Raw genomic sequence first — 26,900 nt, forward strand, 5'->3', positions numbered from 1 at the left:
ATTGTAAAAATAAAATCAAATTATTAAAATATTATTTATTAATATATTTATATAATATAATAACATAATGACAATAATTTTTTTCAAATATAAAGAATATAAAATTTGTATCAAAATTAAAAAACAATTCTGAATAATTCATAAAAAACGCCATAATAAAAATTATCGATATTATATTACTGTGCAATTTTTAAATAAAAAATAAAAGTTCATTCAATTTAATGTTATAAATATTAGTGATATTAAATCGTAAAAGCAAATTTAAATCATGATTTCACATGAAAATTATTTTCAAGATAACAAGCAAACATTAAATTTATAATAAATCTTGTATATTGATTAAACATATTTATACATTTTTTTACAATTTTAAACATTATTCATTTTTCAAATTAATTAACATAATTACAAAGTTATTTCATTCAAATCAAATGTTATTTAACTATATAATATATAACAAATAATATAACAAATTAAAAATAATGATAATAATAACAAACGAATAATTATATTTTCAATGCATAACCTGAATCATTTAATTGAAATGAAGATAGATTGTATGTTAAAAAAACGTTCGTAGCATAATGATAGGAGTGGGGAGGGCACGCGTGTTCGCCGGGTAGCGTGAGTTTGACAGCAAGTAAGGGTGGCGCGCAGACGATTATGGGGAGGGGGAATGCACCGTCAGTATTTCGCGAACCACCGACGAGTACGGATCGTGTCTTTGTTAATTCTTCGTTGTTTCTAATTATCTGCCAGTGATCGCTTCCATAATTCGTTAACTAAAAACATTCGTTGTATGCTCTTCGTTTTGCTAATCATGCTTCATTATCTACCAATACAAATCATAGAATCTTTTCATCGAAAAATGTACATAGTCGGTAATGTCGCGACTTAACAACTATCATTTGGTAGTCATTTATAATGATTATCGTTTTTGCTGGTAAATGTTGTGAGGTGGTTCTCGAGATATGCAATCGTTGACGTATATTCAGAACGAATCTACGCGTAATCAACGATTTTGGACCGCAAAACGCGAATTACAATCTCGTTGGTGTCGGTTAAAAAGATTGTCTGGTAAAACGAGACGGCGTGGCGTCTGTATCGGAAAACGGCGTAGTTGTGTCTCGCATACGGATTAAAACGCGAATGAATGGTTGTTGGAGAGTGGTAAAAAAGGCGGGATGAGTGCGAGAGAAGTCACTCTCATCGGCGGCTCCCCTTGGGGATTCCGTATGCATGGTGGGCATGATCTGCATCAACCCCTTCGCATCTCTAGAGTAAGTCTATTCATCGATTATTTTACGATTTTTTGAACTGTAAACATTGACTATTTAACGTATATACTACGTAAAAGTGTGTTATTTCTACGCTACTTCAATGTTAAATATATTTATCATTATTATGTTGATCGTAGATTTATATTCATAAGTCAATCTCGTAGTGACGAATCTTTGTATTGTTGTCATTTTTTGCTCATCAACTGTTCGGATGTAGCCATATTGTTTTTCTGTACAAATAAAATTCATTTATTTTGTTTGTTCATTATTTCGGAGAAAATTTTATATATTACGAAAATATATAATATGAAATATATTCAAGTTGCGATATAAACATGAAATTAGCTGTTAGTAGTTCTTTGTAAAGTAAAAATTTTGCACGAACTTCAGATAGCTTCAAAATTTAGATTTAATTAAATTATTATATTAAATATGTAAATTTAGAAAGATATAGCAAAATAAAAAAATATCGATAAAAGCTATCTATCTTTACTGATTTATATTATGTATTGTATACGTAATTAAGATTTATTAAATGATTAAATGAAGTTCTAGACTTATTTCGAAATCTTTGCCGCCAGAAAGATATTAGAACGTAATTTGTTATATGCTATAGATACTTGTCGAATCGTCGATATTTTCAACGTTGCCAATAAATTTTGGCACTTGACACGAACAAATGAGAAACATCGATATTAGGGCCATATAATTCCGCGGTTCGTTACACATATAGTTAGAATTATCGAAAGCGGTTTGGCGCTTGGTTAAATTTAATGCTGGCCGATACCTTTTACGTGCATACGTTCTAACGTCGCTTACGAATCCATTAATTTACATCGATAGCCTGTGTTTCTCGATATATATTGCCTCGATAACGGTTTCTATCCATTCGAGTATTTCAATATTCAGGAATTAATTCTTTTGAACATTTTTTTCAATTTTGTAGAAGGATCTTTTATTTAGATTATTGGAATTTTTTTGTCTATATTTCTTTCTATTGAATAAAAAAAATTCGATTAGAAATTATATAATATTTGTGTAAATTAATATAAAATTGTGACTATCGATTTCGATAACGATATAAATCATTTATTATAATAAATATGTTAATATTATCGATAATATCGATATATCGATAGTATTATTGAAATAAAGATGATGGATGAAATTCTTATTTTTTCTTTTTCAAGTTATTATTAAACTCATAATGAAAAAAAACTTTTTTGTCTTAATGATAACTTTGAATAAGAAAAAAAAAGATTTTTATTCGTTAAAAATATTTTAACAATATTATCGATATCAAAAACTATCAAATATATCGATATTATATCGATAATCGAGAGTCACAATCTAAATTGACGCGTAGAAAACATGAATAATGTAAAAAAAAGTTCAATGATTTTGAATGATCAAAAAGTGAAGGTTTAGTTGATCGAAGTTTATTTTTCTGAACATATTTCTATAAAATAGATTTTATAACACGATTGTCACGTGTTCAGTTGATACAGTTTAATTATGTCGTGTATACATTTATCAAGATCCTTTCAGATTTGATCTGTGTATTTAAATTTCACGATTAAAGATTTTTAGATTTTTTTTGTGTTTCTTAAATAGATATTAATTTGACTCAATTAAATATCATCGCAATTTGTGATAATTTAAAATGAATAATTGTCTGTTTCGAGGTTATGTCATTTATCGATAGAGAAAAGTTTCAAACATTTCAAACATATCTAGACATTCATCATATATCGATGAAAGTAAACGAAATATCATAGTTTAAATAATTTAGATGTTTTTAATTTAGAATTTTCTTCATTATTCAATTGATTTAGTTTAATTCAAATATATAAAAATATATTTATCTTTTCCGATAAAAATTTATAATTTTTATTTATTTAATACTCGTTTTGTATCTTCATAGTTTTGTATTTTTCTGTTTCATAGATCATACCATGAATTAAATAGCGTTTTATATTAATGAAACTGTTACATGTTGCTATTTTCACACGCATAGTTTAATTGTACTTGTCAATTTATATTTTATTTAATTATGTCTGAACAAATTTTTTGTTATTTATTTCAATCATTTAATTTTTTTGCGTTTTTTAAATCAATATTCCATTTTCATTATTATAGATTAAATATGTTATAAAGTAACTATGAAAATTTTTATAAAACAATTTTATAAAATTTTCAATTTTAATAACTTGATTCAAATGCAATAATATTTTTTTTAGTAAACAAAAAGATAACGTACAAATTATTTTAATTTATTTTAAATTTGAATAATCTTTTTTTGTCAAAAAAAACAAAATTATTGGAAGAAACAAAAATTATTTTAATTCATTCGATTTATGGCTAAATTATCGAAATTTGATTGAAAATTTTGTTTAAATTTACGCCAATTAATTCGCAAAGAAATGATATAAGATAAATGATTCGAAACAATTCGAGTACAATGTCGAACTACTTAGACACTATAGAGATATATAATGAATAATAGTTTCAGGTAGTTATTCGAATGTCAGTTACTATCAAGTAACTTTATACTGCGTAACTTTCTTGTTTCGTGTAGTGGTACGTATTCATAACATTACGTCTATATTAATACATAATGCGATTCAAATAGCTTAATTTTTAAACTTTTAGTTTGTTGAAAATATACAACATATTATAAAAATTTAAATATTGTGTTAAATATTCTTTATGTATTTCTAATAAGACAAAAAATTTGAAATTAGTTAATTTTTTTAATTTGATAGATCTAGTGTTAAATGCTAGTGTTAATTATATATAAATTTGTAAATGAACAATAGATGTTTGGAAAAATAATAATTGATATATGATACATTGTAATTGTGTATAATACAATTTGCCCCATAAATCAGATAGTCGTTTGACGTAAACGTTAGGCATGAATGATTTAGGTATTTGATTAATAATAGTTGAAAATGAACCTAGAATGTAATCAATGTTAATTTTTAATTGTCGAATTGATGTAATTATAAATATATTAATCTTGATAAATTGAATGAAAAATTTTGAAGAATGATATAGAGAAAAATATTAAATATAAATCGTGATAAATTCTTTATTTTAATTGATGTAAATTGATGTAAATTTATTCAAGAAATCGTTCCATATTCTTCAATTTTTAAAAATTCTGTAAATATTCAAAGAATGATTCTCAATTTCTTTTGGCCTTGTACAAGTTTTTTCGTTGAACGATTTCTGTTTCTCTTTCGATATCCACGAATAATTAGATATTTTTTATGCAAGTTTGTAATTTTATTCAGTTATTCTCTTTTCATTAAATTTCTATAATTTTTTATGTGAAAAAATATTTATAGCATAGGAAATTTTTTTACATAAGTTGAGTTATCGTAAATGATATTCATTAATTTCTTAATATAAATATCGATATTATTCATAACATTATTTTACATAAATTAAAATATTACAAATCATTATTTAAATTATTACTGTTCTGTTTATAAATTCATTCCAAGTATCTAGGTATTTTTAAAATAGAAATGACGATGATGCAAGAGGATAAAATTTTTACATTTATCACGATTAAAGATTCAGAATATTAGTATGCAATGTTTCTAAGAAAAAAAAAAAAAGAAAAGGAATACAAATGTTTAAATTAATAAGGAAATCCGTGTGTTAAGTAAACAGAATATTAAATGATTAAAGAAGGAGACGTACAAATGAACCCGGGTTGTTAAGTGAACTTTGCTTTTTCCTGAGAAACGTCTCGGATTGTCGTGAAAATTGGTTACAGTCTTCTTTGACAATGTAAGCTCTGTTTTTCTCGGCCCTCTTTGTCCTGGAACCGCCCACGTCAAAAAGATGAACGGCAAAAGACACAATGAACGCCTTTCATTCGCGCGATTTATCACAAAGTTGAATATCGTCGGTGCTTGGCGGAGAATAATACTTTTCCTCCATCTTTTGTGATTCATATTAAAAGGAAGATGAAGAAAAAAAAGCAGGGAAAGTGTATAATCGATAACAGTTTTCGCGATATGTAACATACATGCAACTGCCGCTGAAAAGGATATTTATTTTATAAAAATTTTTTTTTAAACCTTACAATTAGAAAATGACAAATCTCAGATTTTTTATTTTATAATTATTGAAAATATAATACGGATAATTTTGAGAATGTTAATATTGTTGAAAAAATTCTATATTTTTTTTTATTCATTGTCGTATCGAAAAATAAATTCCTCATCCGAAGATTCTTCAAAATTAATATTCATACATTGATATTAATTGGTATTTTTAATTTCATTAATTGGATCTTTTTTGTTTTTTTACGATTATGATTTGTAATTATAATTTATAATGTGTATAATTAGAAACCGTAAAAGATTAATAAACCAATATATTTTTCTTCGTATTTTTTTAAACGTCTCTGTAATCTAAAATATTTAAAATATTCAAAATAATATATTTATGTACTGATTTCATTTATTAATGGATTAGTAACACTATTACTGAGTATTACTTTTAATACGGTCTGATAATTCATAATCTTCTTATGAAACAATTTTTGGGATTTAAAATGATAAAATGATGTATAATCTTGTTTGTTTGTATTCTTTTTTTAATGCAATTTTTTCTATTTAAAAACAATATAGACGGTATATGTGGATTGTTTAATGAAAGGATTATTAAATGTTTTAATTATGAATCTTTATTAAATTTCATTCATCAGTTTAATGATACTAATATCGCAATTTTCTTGATACAAAGCTCAATGTTAATTGGCAATTAAAATTTTGTATAAATAGTATCTCAATTAAAAATTTATTTTTTTAAGAAAAAATATAAAATATCCTAAATTGGATAGAAGAAAGCCAGTTCAACTCGCTTCAAAAGTAAGGAATACAATTTTGCACAAAAGTTCTAAAAATTCTAAACCAATTCCATAAAAAAATAACGTATAAACAAAAATTTTAATTCATATTTATGACAAAAAAATAAAATTAGGAAGTATACTACAGTCATTAAATTTTAAAGAAAAATATTTTCCTCATTAACATTCACGCTGGAATTTTTTAACAATCATACTACCCGCCATTTCTATTCGTTCCATCCTCTGTGTGCATTTTCATTACGCTTTCCGAAAGAAGGAAAAGCATTTTAATATTTTTACGCCTCCTTTGTGTGTTCACTTTTACGAGGAAATACGTCTGTTAAAGAAGGATTAGTAGATACCCAAAGAGTGAAGTTGCGAGAGATTACATAGAGCGGGTGGTTTAGCAAATACGCAAACCTATTCTACCGTGCTGCAATATCGGCTCGACATTTATGGCCCGTTGAATTAGAAATGCAACATTCGTTCGCGGTGTGTCGGATACTTTATGCCATTGAAACATACTGCTGTGATTTGCTGCTTTAGTTAGGGAATAATTTAAATTTTGATAGATTTAGAGGAAAGTGGTTTATAGAAATTTCATGTTTTTCTTAATTTAAATATTAATTGCTTAGAAATTATATAATTGCAATATTACAATATTTGTGTGTATTACTAGAGAATTTTAAATATGGCTAGAGAATTTTAAATAAATTTAGTAAAGAATAATTTATTTATTTAGAAATTTTACGGATTTATGTATTTCTTATTTTTGAAATTCTAAATTTGCGTTATTATATATTAATAATAAAGTGATTTATTAAAGTGAAATTTTAAAATTGGAATTAAATATCGTGGGTTAGTTAAAAAAAATTTTAAAAGGAATAAAATGTCGAATTTTTTGCTTATAAAAACCAGTTTTAACAAGTTTTTTAAAATGCTCAATCAGAAACACTACCTCGACTATTATTTACGCTAATAACCATTAACACTTATCACCGGAAGTCGAACAACAGAATGGATATTTATACATCATCGTTAACCGCGATCGACATTGGCATTTTGTTTCAAGGTCACGGGAAATATACGTGCCCACATTGTGATGTAATGCGGTGTGCAACGCGCACTGTGCATAAACGTAAAACCGCCTCGAGGTCTTCGTGTGCAATTAGCGCGATGCATCGTGCACGGTTGCGCAACAACCGCGAAAGGTGAATCGCGTTGTACGTTGACAGTTAGTTACATTAAGATGTTACGGTTGGTGCCACTGGCAATGTCAAGGAAACTCATATTATATTTACCGTGTAATGTCGAAATATTAAGGGGGAATAGGAAAGATCGAGTAATATAGTTTCTAGAATTTGTGGGTAGATACATAACCTCGTTTAAATATGATAATCATTATTATTAGTTAATAGTGACTTCATGCAGAACTTTATTATTAAACTTTATTACTAGGGATTTTTTTTAAGTAGTAGTTGATTTCAATAATGAAAATTACTTTATAAAATATATTTATTTTTGATTTAATTGTCTTAAATTTATGTAAGAATTTTAATTTATAAAATGTTTTCTTTCGTGTATTTTTGGATTACAATCTCTAAATTATATCAAAGATTTTCAGTGATTCGATATTATATTTTTCCATTAGATTTTCCATTAGACGAACTTTCCTTTTAGATCGAATTTAATAGGATTGCATTGAAATCGGATTATTTGTCAATTTCATCGTTTGTTGTATTGATTTTGTTAAATTAAAAGATGTATTAATTCAATCATCTAATTTCGATTTACCTACATGTATGAGAATTACATAAAAATCATTAATAATTGAAATTATCATTTCTAAATAGTCCAAATTACTTTTGCACTCTTGTAATTATTTTTTCAATCGTTGACGGATAATCGTTTCCATTTATATCGATTGCACATCATTGTTATGCCAAGCGATTAGGGAAATATATAGCTGAGAAAGACGAACACGTGTTCGTATCGAAAAAACGATCAATGAATCACGACGCTTGACATAATCGATCATTCCTCGATCGGTTCATGAACTATGAATACACTCTACTATTTTCGTTTCAAAATACAGTAGAATTATAAGAATGCTACTGAAGGATTATACAAAAGAATTATAAGAAAGATTCTTATAAAAATATTTACACAAGTATTTCGTAATAAAAAAAATATGCAATAAAAATATTTTATATTTTTGTTGTTTTAACAGATAAAAATAAACTATTTATTATAAATCGTATTATAAATTGTATACGAAGTGACTTTTATTCTTAACCTCAATTATCGTAGATTCCATTCAATCCTTAACGAAGGGAATACTTAATTAGGATTAAATCATTAGGAGAGTAAAGTACAATTTCAATTACAAAGCAGAAGAGCATTAACAGCGATAAACTGTATGTTATACATTGAAAGAGAACCGTTCTTCTGGAGAATTGATCAATTGAACGATGCGTTAGAAGACAACAATGAAACCATTGTTATTTATGAGGCTATTGTATCCATCTTGTTCCACCGTGCTTTGTGCTGTTTAAATCGACTGTACAATTGATAGTTTCTTACTGGCCGATAATGATGAAAAGTGAAAGATCAAACTAGTGTAACGAGTATATTATCAAACTCTTTTCTGTAGGCTTATCAATTTTTGATGACATGCATGCTTCAATTTGCAAATACTTTGTTCCATTTCTTTAATATTTAACAATGATTCGATATTTTCAATTTGCAAATAAATTATAAACGCGCATTTTCCAAGTAATTTGTTCATATATATATATATATAACGAAACCTAACCTCAAATTCTTTTCACATTTAAATCTTTCAATCATTAATGATTCGAAATTTTTTTTATTTTGAATTAAATTCCTTTATTCGTTATTATTGAAATATTTTTCAAGAAAAATAAGATTCGTTAAATATAAATTCACAAATTGGACGGATTAAGGAGGACAGTTACAACGATAAATGATACTTCGCATTTATAGGCGCAAATGGATTAAAGATCACATCCTGTTTCTTTATTGAACGATGCTCCTGTGTTTGACACGTCTGTTCCATTAGGAGATGAACTGACCGTTTCCTCGAATAAGAAGACTCGAAAATGTTTTTTTAACGAATTACACAACACGTACATATGTAAAAACATCAAATATTGTCATTGATAAATCGAAAGAAACGGATAGTGCTCTGTATCTTCCTAAAATATATTTGTTAATCGTGATTTTCGTTTCGATATTTATTAAAAAAAAAAAAAAAACGTTTCTCGGAAATATGTTTAAAACACGAAGCATTTATTCACGAGATTAATTATACCAGGAGAAATAACGCTCGAGCAAAATAACTTTTAGAGAGATAACGGTGTAATCAAGATTCTTTTTTTATCCTTTTCGCGAATAAAGTAATAAGAAGTTAGAGGAAAAATTAAAAATGAAAAAAAGAATATTTTTAGATATTCGGATAAAGAAACTTTATATTACTAATGTTAAAAGTTTTTATTTAAGATTTAGAGTTCAAATTCTCCCCCTTTTTTTTACTCGTTTCTTTTCACTCTATTCGAGCAATTTTCTTTTAAGCAAAGTGTCCTTTTTCTAAGATTCGCCTATTATTCCATTGCTTGATGATATTATATATTATATATCGCGTGTCGTAAGTTCTTTCACTCGCACGATAATGATGATCGCTCATGATCGCGCAATTATTGTTCACGTAATGCCAGGGGAAATGAGATTTCGGGGAAATTCTCGGATAAGAGTCTACTTTGATCCACTTAAAGATAGCTGACATTCAATTTCGACCGCTAAAAGCAATTACGCATCGCGTGTGGTGGCGAAAAGTAAAAATTAAAAAGTAAAATGTCAAAAATTAATGGGAAGAGAAATTATAGAAATTTATACCTATAAGGAATAATTTTAAAAAAGAATTTTAATACTCGAATTTTAACATCTTAAATATTCGAGATATACATGAGATAGAATCAGAGATACGTGTATTTCTGAAGGAATGTAAAATTTAGGACATTAGATGTCGACGTGTGAATCATTCGAAATACAGAAATAGAAAATCGATGATCGAACGTGTTGGAACGTTTTGCATACGTTTCCTATTCGCGTTAATTCTGCTTAGATGATACCGGAAATATAGTACAAGTTACGTGTCACGTATCGGACGAGTGTATCCACGATTCTACGTTTCTTGCTATTATAATAACGACAAATCGGTGAAATAAACATTTCTCATCCTATACGCTTATAAAACGATTCTTTAACTATAATCTCCATTTTTCGAGTCAAAATTTATATTTTTTCGATTCATTTTTTTCTATTCTTAGCTTTTTAAAAATAATGCAAAAACGAGAAATATAAGTATATATAAATATAAGTATAAACGAGAATAATAAGTATTTTTAAACGAAAATTATTATAATTAATTTTTTCTTGGTTATTTTCGAAAATTTTTGAAAATAATGTATGGATAAGAAATTTTTTGTTTTCTGTTTTTTTAAACGTTTAAAATTTTACAACAGAAATATCACTAGATATTATAACTCTCATTGTCAGCGTTATAATTTTTTTATTTCGATGGTTACGAGTACATGTTGCATTTATGTTCGGCGATGACGGCATTGTAATTCAACTGAAATAGACACGAGAGTACAAGTCGGTCAGAATACCTATAGATCATTACAGTTCTTCCTGGAATATTTATTACCGCGTGTAAATGCGTTATTTATGCAACGATTTCTATATTTTATGCGGGGAAAAAAATTAAAATATAATCATATTTTCCCATTTACATTTTATTATCTGCATATATTTCATACCAAACAAATCTTTCTATTATTTCATTTAAATATAAACAGGATTATTAACGATAATATTTTTTGAACAGAGATATAAATAAGTATCGTATTCGATATTTGATTAACTTTAAAAATTTGACATGATCCTATATTCAAAAATATAGATTATCGTTCTTATTATGCAGCTCGCGTCAGTTGACACTGTTACAGTTATGAAGCATGGTCTACATGTCATAATCAGTTTGTTGACCCTACGGAAGTAGGCGGGTATTTTCGCGATTGCATTTTAAAACGTGACCGGCATCGAGTGATATATTTCTAATGGATTTCCTTTTTACCGTTAGAGATAAAAATGGTACAATATGTATGATACAAAAAAGTAACACGAGTCTAAAAATCGCGTTGCTTTGACGGTGAGATATATCAGATTCTAGTTTCAAATAGTTTCTTCATTTTTGTCACTAGATGACGTTAATGTTTCCTTGGACGCGTAAATGCGTATCCTTTTATTTTATCGAATAACATATATATAAAACTTTTCATTCTATTTTCTTCTTAAATAATTTTATTTTAAAATTTAATAATAAAGATTTAATAATATATATCGAAAATTGATATCGAGTTGTTTTTTTTCGTATCGATATATAAAATTTTGTAAAATACATCGATCGTATACATTGATCCCAAAAATAGTTTAGCTTGCGTTTAGTTTTTAAGCGATTTTTTAAAAAATTTGAATAAATCATTGTAAAATTTAATGATAAAATCGATATCGTATTGCTTTTTTCGTATCGATATACAATTTTTCGTAAGATACATCGTATAATTATTCTCAAAAATAATACAATACGCGCAATTAATTTTTAACATCTAATTTTTCACCACATTTTCTTATTTTATTTTTAAATAATTTGCCTATTATCCTAAAATTTAATAAATATGTATGATATTTCGTAAAATATATTGAATATTCAATCAATCATACATAAATAAATAATTTACTTAAATTTCAACTTTTATAAAAAAAAAAAGAAAAAAAATATTCTAAGACTTTTTGATTCCTATTAGAAAATATCAAAAAAGGAAAAATCAATTTTCCATCAATGGAATTCGACTTAAAACCCATTCAAATTCCACGATCGTTAAAAATAGATGCTCATAGGATACGAGTATTCTGTGAGCGGAGTGTTCGAGTTCGAAACATCTCGTAGGAATTCGAAACACGCGATTGCCGGCCTCTGTATGCCAAAGGTCTGCCGCAAATCCGAAATAGAAGTGAAATTTCATCGGATCTATATAGCGATGTTCACGTGAAATTAATCTTTCTAATGATTTAAGTCGGGAGAAGCCTTTGCAATGGAAAGTTGGTGTGCTGTCAGCTAAATTCACTTAACTCAGGTGGAGCTACTCATTGCGAATACGATCACAGGAGGAGGTTAGGAAATTGCCTTAATTTGTTGTTGAAAGATTTTCGAGGCGAATTAAAAGTTGCGTTTAATTAGAAGAAGTGTCAGTTTTATATTATTTAGATGGAAATTGTTGTTAATCTTATAAAGAGTGAAAATAGAAATTTTCAGATTTAAATGAAACTATAGCGATTACAGAAAATATTTGCATATCATTGCATCGTTTATAGAATTTAATAATATAACTATACTAAATGATAAAAAGATGAAAAATAGAATCTGATAAAAGAATATTTTATTCAAAGAATAAAAATATGTGTAAATATTTCTTTTAACCAATTTTATTTTGCCAAGAAAAATTAATATTTTTAACCTATAAATTTAACGATATTTCTTAATCGACAAATCCTATGAAAATAGTTGATAAAATAAAATATGAAATTAAATTATTTTTGATTGACAACAAATCAATAACTTTTCGTTTTGTTTCATGCGTTTAATTTCCATTCGTGTTCACCAATATTCACATCCCGTTCGTGCGAAAAAAACATTAAATTAATTCTTCGAATTTTCTAATTAAATTTCAATTCAATTTCTACGATTAATACATCCTTTCAAATTTTTATCAATCCCAATTAAAGAAATATCGAAACGATATCATTTCACTAATTTCTCTGGATACAAAATAAAATTCCAATTTCGCCAAATCGTCCCAACACTTCTCCCCCGCGATTACCGCATACATTGGCGTAGTCTGGATTTAGAGCTGCTTCAGTCACGCCTACCTTATGCAGCCCGACATGCAGGCCTGCAGCCCTGCTGCGCGAGTCTGCAGGCGGCCCACGATCGATTACTTTTACCTCTGGACACGATCAAAGAAGCGTTCCATCGCGTTTCCCAAGGTCTCGCGGAGAATATTGATAGGGAAAACTTCTCTCGTGTCTCTCCCATTGTCTCCATTCTGGGAATCAACTCTCGAAAATTTTCGAGGTCTTTGTTTTTCAAAAGCGAATCGAACATTGTATTGTATACATTGATACGCGCGAATGAAAATGAAATTTATTTTTGTGATTGGGCAAACGGTTTTCTATCGTTTTATTTCTTTTCGTGAACATTTTATATTGGAATTAATAGCAGATTTAGAAAGGTTTCGAGGTTTGTGCAAGTTTTTTGAGATAAAGATCTCCAGAGTTTTGATGTTTAGAGAGTTTCAAGCTTTCCAATTTCCCGATTCAATTTTTGGAAAGTAATTTCAGTAATTTCAAGGGAAGTAGTTTTACAACAGGAAAGAAATTTCGTAAAGAAATTTTCAGAAGAAATTGAATAGAGAAAAAAAAGTACGAGGAGTTTTATCTTTTTTTTCACAAGAGGATAGAATTCTATTTGTCCTTTAAATAAAAGGATATAATTTTACAATTTGTGTAAATAATTCCATCGTTATCTCTTCATGATTTATCGAATATTTCTTCCTCTGAGAGAATAACGTTTCATTCATAAACGTAATTGCACTACGATCGAATTGTATTATATAATCTAGACGGGATAAGCGTCTTTGAACAAAACTTGGTTCAACTTTGGAAAAAAATATAGCTACGCTGATGGTACGAACTTTATGAAAAGCCACGAATCGATGCAGTACACGTACGCTGCATTGAACCAGAGAGAGAGAGAGAGGGCGGTTAAAGTCGAAGACTTCTCGAAGAATTACTAAATTAAATTCTTTCGAAAAGAATCTTTTTTTTTTATTATTTCAGATAGAGAAATAGAATACGTTTAAAACGTTCGATAAATAATATAGTATATTCTCAACAATATGTGTACAATACGTTTTCACGTTTCTTACATGATATAAAAAAAAAAAAGAAACGTTAGAAGTCGTTAATTCCGCCATAAGATGGCCGTGGCCAGCATTATGAGGCAGAATGATTTACGTCGTACTGGAGGGTGGTCCCCTTAAAGAGAAACACTCTTGCATCTCTACCATTATGGTGGACACGAGAGACGTATCAAACAAGAGTCGCATTATGCAGTTTGAGAGGTTGCAACGCAAGAAACGTATGTATGTTTCATATCGTTCCCCTTGCAACTAGTATAAATAGAGTGAAATGATACGAGGTTGAGGAGAATCTTTTCTCTGTGTTTCTCTGCATCTAAACATATTTCTTCTATTATTATAAAAGTATCGATCAAAATTTTGTTAATTTAATATTTTCATAAAATATTTTTTTCCCATTGTTCGTGAGAGAAATGCAATAATTCGAATATTTGAAAAATAGGAATTGATGATAAATAATTAAGGAAAATATTGATAGTTAATGTCATGTGATAGTTAGTGTCACCAATAGTAGTTATAGAAGAAAAATGATAATTACGAAATATTTTTTTATTACTTTTTTCACCGACGCATTTATTTTATTCAAAAAAAATTTCAAAACTAGCTTTCTATCATAGCATGAGATAGAAAAAAAAAATCATTGGTCCATCAATTTGAAAAGAAAAACTTATAATACATGTTATGCAATTAATTTATCGTTGCACAACTTTTTAACGTTATCTAAATTCGCCTCTAAATTCCCTTCTAAATTCATCTCTGAATTCGCCTCTAAATTTACCACTATTTGCAAAGCGGAGTAAAATCGATAAAAAAGAAAAAAAGAAGAAAAGAAAAGACTTATAGTTTCCGTTCGAGCGAGAAGGATCGCGATATCACGATGTACATGTGTTTTGCGCCAACGTAGAGGCGAACTACCTCTCTTTAATGCTTCCACCAGTGGTGTAAACTTTTACGTACGAAAAGTTCGCGTTTGAGAAAATCTGTATTAAAATAGTACTCGTAAGCGCGGTTGCCATTTTTTTTTTTTTTTGAAAAAGCTTCACGAAATTTCTTTCATTATTTGAAGTCTTTTCTTTAAAAAATATTCTTATTTTTTTTCTCTCTCTCTCTCTCTCTCTCTGACTTTTCAAACGTGTAATTAATTAATAAATGTAACTTGATCGATTCGAAAACTGTTCGATATTTTTCAAATTTAATAGAAGCTTTGAATCGTATAATTACATAGGTGAAAATTATTTTTATAATTTTCTAATATAATTGCAAAAGGTGAAATTTAGAAATCGATTATTGAATTAGTTAAAAAGAAAGAGTATCGTTTGATCTAATTCCAATATTTTTCCGCTTGGTAAGTGGTTATTTTCTCGCAAGGTTCGTATAGAATGGTGTATCCACGTGTTAAATAAACCATCTTGTTAATCTATTCGCCGGTGAAGGCGCAATGCGTCTTTCACGCGTGCCTTTTGCGAAAGTATAAACTGCACCGGTTATTACAGCGTATAGCTTAATAGAGGCGCACGTGCTTCGATATCCAACGTGATTAAGTTCCCTTCAAAGCGTATTAGATGCGACGTACCGAGCTGTGCAATTAACTTTCTTCGATCGTGTATATATATATATATATATATATATATATATATATATATATGTATGTATCTATGTATCTGCTCGATGAAACAGGTGAATGTTCTTAAAGGAATAGACGTTTAGAAATTATTTCATTATTAGAGTAAATTATGATATATTATGAGAAAATTTTTAGGGAAATTCTTTTTTTTCCTCTCTCTTTCTCTGATTTTTCAAACGTATAATTTTTGATCATGCATTACAATACAAGTACAAATTTTAATTACGAAGAATAATTTATTTTTAAGAAACGTAGAATATTAGGGTAAAATTCTAGGGGATTTTTTATCGACCGTAGGTATATAGGAATTTTTCTACGAAAATACTAATACTATCGAAGATATTGTTAACTTCGGTTGAGTAGGATTTAAAGTGACGTATTAAATCCCCAGGTAGGAGCGAAAAAGAGGGAAATATTCAGAGGAAAGAGATAACGCGAATCAGTTCTCTTCGGAGACGGAATAAAATTTATTCGTACGCGTGGAAAAGCAAATCTCACGAACTTTCTCGTGGTAAAGATCCCGAGCAAATCTCCACAATTTGAATCTCGTTTAAACCGCGATTTCAACTCGAAATATCTCTCTTCTCGAGTGTATACCACTATGCCTCACAATCATGTACGCGTTTACAGCGTACTATTGCAAAAAGTATTTGCACCGTATCTTTCCAATCTTTCTCACCCTTCGAACAAAATTGTTCAAGCGATAGGAAAAAATTTGATTTATCAATTAATTCGTTGAAAAAACTTCAACTGCTCGATAGAAAATCGAACGTAGGATCGAAAAATGCGCATCCTTTTCCTCTTTGCCTCTATATATATATATACTCGCGACGGGATTAAGTGATGGCTCGTTGGTTCTTTATTGGCAATGAATAGAGGAGCATCGCGCTCGTAGGGACACGCGTTTCCAAGAACAATCGGCCGGTCGTAGAGGGCGCGTATGCTTTCAATTCGAACTGGCAAGGGGCTCGACCTCCTCCCCCTCTATTTTCCTCGAGCACGGCCGTTCGTTGATGCGTCGATGCGAGTATCGGGGTTGCGTGTGCATTCCGGAGTGCAAGGAGGGGCCCTGTTTAGTCGACTGGTCATTCGGTGAGTCATGTGTGCGCGCCCTCGTCTTCCCTCTCGCTCGCCCCCTTTCGCTTACGCCCGCATAACGTAGAAAACACGCGACTATGCCTCGTATCTTCTCGATACTTAACGTCGTAGACCAGGGATCAGGGACGGTCCTACGTTTTCGTGGCACCCTGTTGATCCAAAAGGGAAGGAGATGGAAAAGTTTGTGATAGAATTATGGGGGGAGGGGGATTTTTGCTGTTGGAATTCTTTGGAATTTTAAAATATGAATGAGTGAAAGTAGAAAATAGGATTTTTGGAGATGATAAAAGTTATTACGAATTTTTATTACTCTACTGTTCTTGGGAAATTATTATTATTAAATTAATCCTTAATCTCGTGAAATTTAGGAAAGTTTGTGCCTTGTTCCTTGCATTTTTATGCCTCTCGTCATTTTGAATTTCTTACACGCTTAATGAAAATGTGTTTCTGACAAGTGTCACGCATACAAAACGTGGCCCATACAAGAAGAGAAGCATGTTGAATATTCAAGTAAGACGGACAGATTCTTTTTTATCCAGAATGGTAAAAGCTTTAAAACTCGAAATATTCGTTTAACAAATATTTTGTTATAACACCGTTGATAAAGACTGCTCTTTTATTGTAGATATACAAAGCAATAAAATGATAGTCGGATTATGCCTGCGTTCAAAATAATTTACATATCGATTTCGATAAAACCTGTTGCTCTATTATTCTTTGTTATCCTTTGTTTTTCAGATCGGTTACATAAATTTGTTATTGCATTTGATTTCGTTCGAAACTGCGAATAAGGAAGAAAACAATTTCCTTAATAATATTTTTTTGAAACGAATAAAAGATTTAATTTTCGTATTTCTTTTCTTTTTTTGATGGAAATTTAAATTACAACGGGTATCAAAGTATTAAATTCGTAATAAAATCGAATTATTTTCGAGGGGATATTAAAGTGAGAAGCGTAAAAATTCGATTATTTCTCGTTATTATTTCGTATCGATTTGTATTTCGTTTAATCAAAATATGAAGAAAAGATTAAAACGTAACGAATCGTTGCATTTATACGCGAGAGAGAAATTATTTGCATTATTTACCGTGCGCGCGTAAAATTCCCATCTTCGATTTATCGAAATTAACACGATATAATATAAATAAAAAACAGCAAAAAAATAAATGCAATTACAAATTAAAGTACAAAGATTATCCCTCCTCCATCCCCCAATTAATAACCGCCATAATTTCTGTCTAAAATTCTCATTACAGTCAAAGCGTTTTCGATTACACTAAAAATCAATTCCCTCCAATAATCAATATCTCTTTCCCAAAACCTATCGCTGGAAAAAACATTCAAAACTCAATTATCGAACGAACATATCCCTAGTTATCCCCAGATAATCACTAGGATTCCCTGCTATAGGATTTTTCCAAAACTTCCGAACGATTAAATCCTTAATCATCTGAACGATCGATCGATTCAAAGATAAAAATAAAAAAATGGAACGAATACATCCAATATCGTAGCACAACGCCACTTAATACGGGCCTGAGGGTCCCGTACGCGCGGAACGAGTTGTCGAGGTTCCCCCCTTAGTTGGGCCAGTGGCGGCGATCGCCGCCTCTCCAACCGCCAGACGTATCCTTCGCGCTTCGAGTAGCGATAGCAACGCCTTGGAACGCGCACGTGTTCGCTAACCACTCACGCTCGCGTGAACTCGAGAAACGAGCTTACGTTTCGTTTCAACGTTACGGTATCCTGAAAACGGTGTCCACGCGCCGTTTCGAAACGCGATAAACGAATCCTTCCCGCGATAGATACGAATTATTTATCGTATTCGTTTTTATCTCTCCGATGATTCTTCGACAACTCGACAACTCGAGGAGAATAGGGGGGAAACGTTAAAGCGTTTTAGCTTTAACGGAGAGCACGAAGGTTTCGATTCGATTCGATTCTCGCGAGTTTACCGTTTATACGTACGTATAGGAAATTCTTCGTGTATATTGATTTTTCTCTTTTATTTTGTTGTCGAGTGAAAGAGTGTGGTAAAAAGAAAAAGAAAAAAAGAAATGGTGTATTGATGCATGTACGGAAGATAGGAGAGTGAGGAGGAGAAGAAGTTTTTTTCGAGAGAGAGAGATAAAAAGAAATTCTTGAAAGATGGTTCATATGAGCTACGCGCAGTGGGCTTGCCTGCCCAGCACTTATCGCAACAAGGTTCGTAACATCCATTTAAATACAACATAACCTTTTCTCGCTTGCCTCGCTACCATGCCACGATACGTATTTCGTGATACGTTGAATAATGAAGTAACTTGAAGTTATTATTACACGCTTATAGTTTTTCGATTTATGCATCCTTCTTGTATCGAAATTGGTAAAGTTTAAAATATACAATTTTCTCTCTTATTGATGTACGTACAGGAAGAATAGGCGATTTGCGAATCAATGGAACGGCTCGAATCTTTGCAATTGTTTTTCAATACGTCTCATTTGCAATACAATTCAAATGTTGAGCTTTCTAAATATATTCAAACTTTTCTTTTAAACGATCATTTATATATATATATATGTATATACTCGCGACAAACATACGTCTTATTTCCAATACGATTCGAATACAATTTCAAATATTTCCAAAAATTACTTTCCTTTAAAACCATTACATTTACATTTATATATATTTTTGAAAAACGAGTAACATACGTTTCCAATACGATTCGAATTTCAAATATTGAGCTTTATAAAAATTCAAACTACTTTAAAATGATTTTTATATAGTCTCTACTATAAAAGAGTAACATTCTTTGCAACGCAGTCGATTGGAAAGAAGATATTCCACGATTTTTGTTGTCTTATTTGCATAATTACGACTCGATTCGATTAATGCGTCGCTTAGATATATATTCTTTTTAAACGTAGCCGCCTTTCTTGCTCACCAAAAAATCGAAACCTTTGAAATTTAAATTTAATTGGATTTTGCGATCAAAAATTATCGAACCAGGTTAAATTTTAACGTGAAATGTCGGACAATTTTTAACGAAGTTTTCGATAGTTTCGTCATTTATTGTGTATTCTCAAAGAAATGAGGAAGTACTGGGATTCATATTTCAATCGGTGGTATGCGGAGAAGACAGACACTCGACCACTGGACGTGGTCAATTGCTCCCCTTAATTTGCTCATCATCGTTTTTATGAGATCCGATTCGTCGGCGTATAAAACTTCGAAACAATTACGATTATCCGTCCTTATCGTTGCATCGAGTGTTTTGTATTTGTTTTTATATCGGGTTATTACGTTAAAAATATCCTAATCTCTATGAGTAATGCATAGGTTATGCACAACAGGGTAAAAACTCGCTATAAATGGTATATAAATTCTTTTTGCGAAAGACGAAGGAAGCGAAGCAAACAGGCATCTCGTCGTTTATCGCGTGATTTTTCTCTTTAAATCCCGTGATAAAAAAAAAGGAAAGTAAGAATTATTGAATCACTTGATGGAAACATGTATATATATATCTCTTATCTCGTTTATTACTTCTCTGATACGCGAAGAAAGAAAAAAAATATCTTTCTCGCGAAACGTTGTTTCATTAATTCTTTTCTTTTTAGATATGAAATAATTTAGAATTTTTGGAATTGGAGAAATAGAGATCGTTCATTTCACACTCTTTCTGTTCGCGGTCATTTTGTTAAAACGAGATCGTTTCACTGTTTCACTGTTCAACTTTCTAAAGTAGATAATAGATTATGCGTCGCTCTCAAGGCCGCTCTCAAGGATTCCAAAAATTAGACGAATGAAAATTTGTGAAAATTTAAATGTATTGAAAAAAAAGAAGAAAAATGTAAAAGACACAAAATTTATGCTATATTCGATGAATTTCCTTTTAATTATTAAATTTCCTTAAATATTGCGATACGCATCGAGATTGTGTGCTGTTATTTATCAATATCGCGATATTTCTCGATTAACGCATCGATACAGGTTCTAGGAGAATGATAAAATGTTATTGAAATTCTTGCAAGTACAATTAACGAACGAACTTCTAATCTGAAACAAGAAATTGTGAAAAGAAAAAAAAAGAACCGTTTGTTATCTTAATCGGCAATAAACAATTATTGCGCGATAAACGATATCTATTCATTGTAAAATTTGCTTTTCGGCCAAAGAAGATAAGTTTCGTGCAAATTTTTAACTTTCTGTAATTTTCTAGTAATTTTTTTCGAACGAATATTCTCCTCTTTCCTTTCTCTTAATCGTCTTAATTGAACACTTTTTTAACGAGTTCTTCCATTCACCACTGCCTACGATTAATTTATTTGTTCGTGCCCCTTAAGCGTCATTACCAACCTTGTAATTTATTATACACGCTCCGATTTAGATATCGATCTCTAAACGAGAGCGTAAATCAGACGTTAATCGGATATCTCGAATACAAAATTATCTCGTTCCGTGCGATCGTTTCATTCAACTAAAACGAATTCGATTCATTTTTCACTATCAAAAATCTGATTTCATTCTCCTTTCCGATTTATCTCCATCTCCACATTCTGCAAATTACAATTTTTATCTAGTTAAACGTTAAAAATAATATTAGGAATAGGATCGTTTCGAGGAGTGATGCAATACTCGTAACCCCCTTTTTTTTATCGTAAACGAATGGAGAGAGTTACGTCAATCGTTTAATTACGGGAGACCCTTCTTCTTCCTTCTTCAACGCTTACGTTTGTGTCACGTTTGTATTGCGAGGAGAAAGTATTCGTGGTTGCAAGCTTGTTATTTCCTCCGTAATTATACGCGTCGAAAGGTTTAACGGTGGAATTTTTGTTAATTGCCACCTTTTTTCTCCCTCTCTAAGTTATTAGTATTTTATTTTTTTTTCTTTCTCGAATTACGAGACTGGATGGATTCATTTCATTACGTATATACGTATCTCAAAAATTATTAAATATCGATTGCATTTTGTTCTAAATATTAGAGATCCATAATCTCTCTCCCTTGAAATTATAAAAAAAAAAATATGAATGTAAACGATCGATGAAAGGATAGCTCAATCTATATTATCAATATTATTTATATATCGATAAATATGTTAATCTAATTTGTTTCTTTAAAATTTCTTCTAAAAAAAAAAAAATTTCAACAATTTCGTCGTAATTTATTTTAAAATTAATTTTAAAGGAAGTGTACTAAAGGGCACGTCTGTATCGAATGGCGCGTTAATATTTATTCATATCGACACACGTTATTGATCGCGTTGCAGGCCCCTTTAGAGTGCATCGAACCCCCTCCCCCGATTATCGTGACGACGATCAAATCGCTGACAACTATCGCCGGTGAATTAAGCAGCTTGCGAATGTAACGTTGTTCAACGATCTAATTACAATGGGTAAGCTTGATCGTGTTGCGAAGAAGAAGCCGAGAAACTCTGCATGGATAGAATTACTGGTAGTAATTTTGTAATTCATACACGTTAGCAATCTTTGTTACGTCATTTGTGTCAGAATTTGATTTCTGTTATTGCAGGGTTCGTTGTGAATCGAATGTAGGATTTTTTGCCGACAGATGATAGTTTAAGAATAGAATTGTTCCGGAATTTCGGTTCGTGCATGATAGAAATTGATCCGAATGTTTGAGAAATAATAAATCAGGATTAAGTTCTTTGTTTCTTTATGCGACGAATATTTTATATTTGGACGTAGTCTTTCGCGGTATCGAATCGTTGAATACGATATGAAATCACTGTCGAATAATACGATAATAAAAAAATATATAGGAGAATTGATTCTAGGAATTGAGACAAATAGAAAACTTGATGTACAAAAATTTCAATCGAGGTTTATTTATTTCTACGTTAAAGATTATGGTTTGCGTTGGATGAAACGAAATGAGGCGAATACGCGACAAGGATAAGTCTAAATCGAAATTTTTTACTATAGTTTTGCATTTATTTTTTACGCAACGCGTTTTTATTTTTACAATTTTCACAATCATGATAATTAATTAATTTTTTATAATTTTTATAATTATTTGCACGAAACTTAATTAATAAACAATTGCGATTAATTCGTCGAACGATAGAATTACGAGGAGCAAGGAGAAACACGTCCGTACCGCTCCGTGCCCGGAGAACGACTCCGTATAATCGATATTTTGGTTACGTACGACGACCGATATTGTCATTTCCCGTGCCACGCTCTCTGTATTATATCGATAATAATGTGACGATATTAACATTTTGCACGTTAACTATATAGAATCGATACATTTGATAAAAAATTAAAAGACAAAAAATTTAAAAAAAAATAAAAATAAAAATAAAATAAAAATACCGCTTTTTAGTGCGCGGTAACGTTTGAAAATGCATTTAGCGATGCAGTGTGTGATACGTGTTTAGCGAAATAGCCGAAAGAGGGCGCGTCGACTACGAAATTGAAGGATAGAGACCGTACGGATCGATTCTCTCGCGTGGAATTTGAAACAATGGAAGGAGCATGGAAGTTGACAGTAATGTACAGACATTAAGCGGCAAGCTTTTAGCGCTACGTTTCTTTGGATTAACTAATGGGCTTGCTGATAACCCCGTTCAATTTATGACCGTCTATGCTATTAATCGCAAATGCAATGAACTGTGCAATTGAAATAATTTTTCTCCTCTATCGTTATGTATATATATATATTTTTATATTTTATATGATTAAAAAAAGAATTTGATCGAGATATAATATAATTGATTTTCTTAGAGTTCTATTTTATATTATTTTATATATTGTTTACAAAAACGATTATACCGATATTTATCGATTAAAAATTAAACGGAATAGATATTTAGATATTATACGTGTTTATTTTCTTGTGTATGACGTTCACTCCACAGAATATACTATGGATAAATAAAATACACAAAGAAGATAAAAGAGGAATATTAATTCACTCTTATCATTTCGTGTTTCGAGTATAATAAAGAGCTTTCAACACGCGTTGAAATATCGTTCGAGATAAAATTAGCAATTACGGTACTCTTATGAACGATCATGGTTAAAGAGCAATCGGTATGATCGTTTGATCGCTTTTTCGAGTCATCGCTCAACAATGTTGCGACTGTTAACGTGCCTTCGCAAGGATCATTGCCTTCGAGGAAATATTTATCTTTGCTCTCGATATGTTTGGAATGCATGGGATAATAAAAATGAATGGAAACTTGTATGTTTTTTGTTCGTTCCATTCAGGATGTGAATTCATCGATTAAATCGATTTTCTTAATAATATCTTGATTATTGTAATAATATTGCAGTTGAATCGCCATAAATGTAGGAACTTTTTTAAATTTCAGAAAAAATTTGAAAAATTTGGGTATTTTGAAGTTCAGAATTTTCAATTTTGCACTTTACATTTTATATTTGCACTTTCTTTTATTAAAAATTAACTATTTCTGTTTTAAATTCAGAATTTTGCACTTTACTTTTTTTTTAAAAAAAACTGAAAGAATTAAGTATTTCTGAAATTTAGAATTTTGTATTTTGTATTTTACATTTTCGATTTTCTTTTCATGAAAAATATTAAAATTTTCAATTTCTCAATTTCTTTCAGAATACCTACGGAATTTCTCCATAATTCACACATAAACTTTCCTTTTTCTAAAGCGAAATCGAAAAAAAAGGAGACATTTAGATATTTTTACTAATTTTTTTTTTTAAATTCAAATTCGCACTCACCTCGCGATTCAAATTTTCACTTACGCAATTATTCACGGAACGCGATTCAATTCGACCGCACATTCGAGACGTCCTCGCTTTGTCCGTGGAAGCAACACCTCACCAGATATATCGACATTCGCACACTGGCTGGAACAATACTCAGCATCGAGCAGTCGCGGCGAAACACCGTGCATCCGTGCGATTAACGGGAGAGAATTCCATCAACCGCTAATTCGTACACTTGAACATTCTGCATTATGCGCACAGCAATTCAAACACCATTTGAATTCCAAAATTGGTCTAAATTTAATATCCCTGAAAATCGGCTCTGATCGATCATGATGTTATTAAGTTTGAATCAGTAAAGATATATATGTTATATACCTTTCGTTTTAATTTTTCCATAGGAAAATAATATAGTGCAATCAGTCATAAAAGTATTCATAGGTTACTTTACAGAGAGAAATTTAAATATCTCGATGAAGATTATCGCGGTACATCTAGCACAGTGATAATATAATCAGTCATAAAAGTATAGGTTAGGTTAGAGAAATTGAAGTATCTCGATGAAGATTATGACAATGTCTCTAGTGCTATAATAAGAAAGTTAAAAATAATAATATAGTGTAATCATAATATGATATAATGTAATATAATGTAATCATTAAAAGTATTTAGAGGTTATTTTACAGAAAAATTTAACTATTCGACAAAGATTATCACGATGCATTTAACGTTTATAATAAGAAAGTTAAATTTAAATAGTGTAAATAACGATGAAATTGTAAATTGAATTTATCGCTCTCCTCTTCATTTCATCTTTATCTATCTTTATCATCTTAATATTCTGTTCGATTATTTCAAATAGTAAACACTAAGCTAGAAGAAACAGATTTTATAAATAATCGTCGCATAATTATTGTCACATATAACTTTTTTTTATAATTATGTTTATTATAACATTCTTTTTCTTACTTTTCACTCGTAGAACATATTGGCGCGTTTAATTCGTTCATTTTGTACGACAATCGAAGATGCACGAATTTACTCATGGAATTAAACCGTGGTGCGATTGAACAAAGTTTCCTATTGTTTCAGTTTAATTATTAAACTTGGTTAAACATGGCATAAGAAAGGTATACACAATGCTTATTCGTGTGCATAACCTTTTCTGGAACCATTTTGTAACTCATTTTTCTAACTGCGAATATTATTAAATATTCGAACGAAAAAAAAGAACGAAAGTTATTCTTTCGAAGCGCGATTGAAAGAAAATTTATCCCTTTCACTCGTTGTCTCTCGTTTCAAGAATAAATGAGCACATACTTGTTAGCTTGTAGGAAAAGTATACGTTAAACGATGCATATCTTTTCGAACGAAGCAGTGAAACGTCTTTCACAACCGTTTTCAACCGTAAAAATGCTTTCGTGTGTGAAAAGGCGTAAAGCTGGTGGTAATAGCAGTTGATTAGTACAATTGGCCTTAACTCACACTGACGCGGTGCTTTAATGGATGGAAAAACAACTATCCGTTTACGGCGATCTATTTCCTTTGCTTGCTTTCTTTTCGATATTTTTTCAACTCTCAAAGAATCGAATCTCGGGATCTTGGTAAAAAAAAAAAAAATATTAAAGCAAAAGACGAGAATTTCTACAAAGAAAAGGAGGATATTACGGTAGAATGGATCGTTAAGACAGCGATAAAAATACCTTTTCACTTGTTCACCAACCAGAGAATGGAAAGAAACACGAAAAAGATAGAAAATAAGCAAAACATGCGTAGCTATTCCAAATTAATAAGTAGAAAGAAAAGTTTAAATTTTCGCTTTCGATACTATACTATATAAATTTCATAAATTTTCCATCAGTTTGGATTTGGATATTTTAATATTCATCCAATATTTTTTTACGTGACAGAGTAATTAAATAATAATACGAGGGAAAACATTTAATTTTAATAAGAATTTGTACTTCAAAGAATACTTCAACTTCTGTTTAAACTATACATAACCTATTGAAAAGGTAACTAGTTAAAAATAAAGTTATTTTAGGTAAATGCTTATTAAAAATGCTCAAGTAATATTTTTCGTAGCTATTACGATTAACACTTTTCAGGCTGTTACAATTATTTGCAACTATTGTTATGTTTTAAACAAATAAATTATCGAAGTAACTTTACACGTAACTTCAATTGTTAAATTTTGTCCAATGACTGGTGGTTAAGATCTCTGTTTCCATGGTGATTCAGATTGCAGAGCAGAGTTGAAAACCATTGAAAAAGT

At 30.1% G+C, this 26,900-nt stretch overlaps 1 protein-coding gene across 42 annotated transcripts in view; it reads left to right on the plus strand.

Moving 5' to 3' along the window:
* Positions 1 to 321: 321 nt before the first annotated feature.
* Positions 322 to 26,900, plus strand: part of LOC108000332 (sorbin and SH3 domain-containing protein 1) — a 109,791-nt gene continuing 83,212 nt past the window's right edge. For 37 of the 42 annotated variants that reach the window (XM_062086657.1, XM_062086606.1, XM_062086625.1 and 34 more), the window contains exon 1: positions 322 to 1,280. In XM_062086657.1, coding sequence (XP_061942641.1) covers positions 1,185 to 1,280 — 96 coding nt within the window. In that variant the 5' untranslated portion in view covers positions 322 to 1,184. Of the gene's footprint in view, positions 1,281 to 18,539; positions 19,139 to 26,900 lie in introns of those variants that run through there. The other 5 variants (XM_062086647.1, XM_062086651.1, XM_062086610.1 and 2 more) reach the window with 4 other exon arrangements.

The sequence above is a fragment of the Apis cerana genome, linkage group LG16, assembly GCF_029169275.1.
Source record: "Apis cerana isolate GH-2021 linkage group LG16, AcerK_1.0, whole genome shotgun sequence".
Classification (NCBI taxonomy): Eukaryota; Metazoa; Arthropoda; class Insecta; order Hymenoptera; family Apidae; genus Apis; species Apis cerana.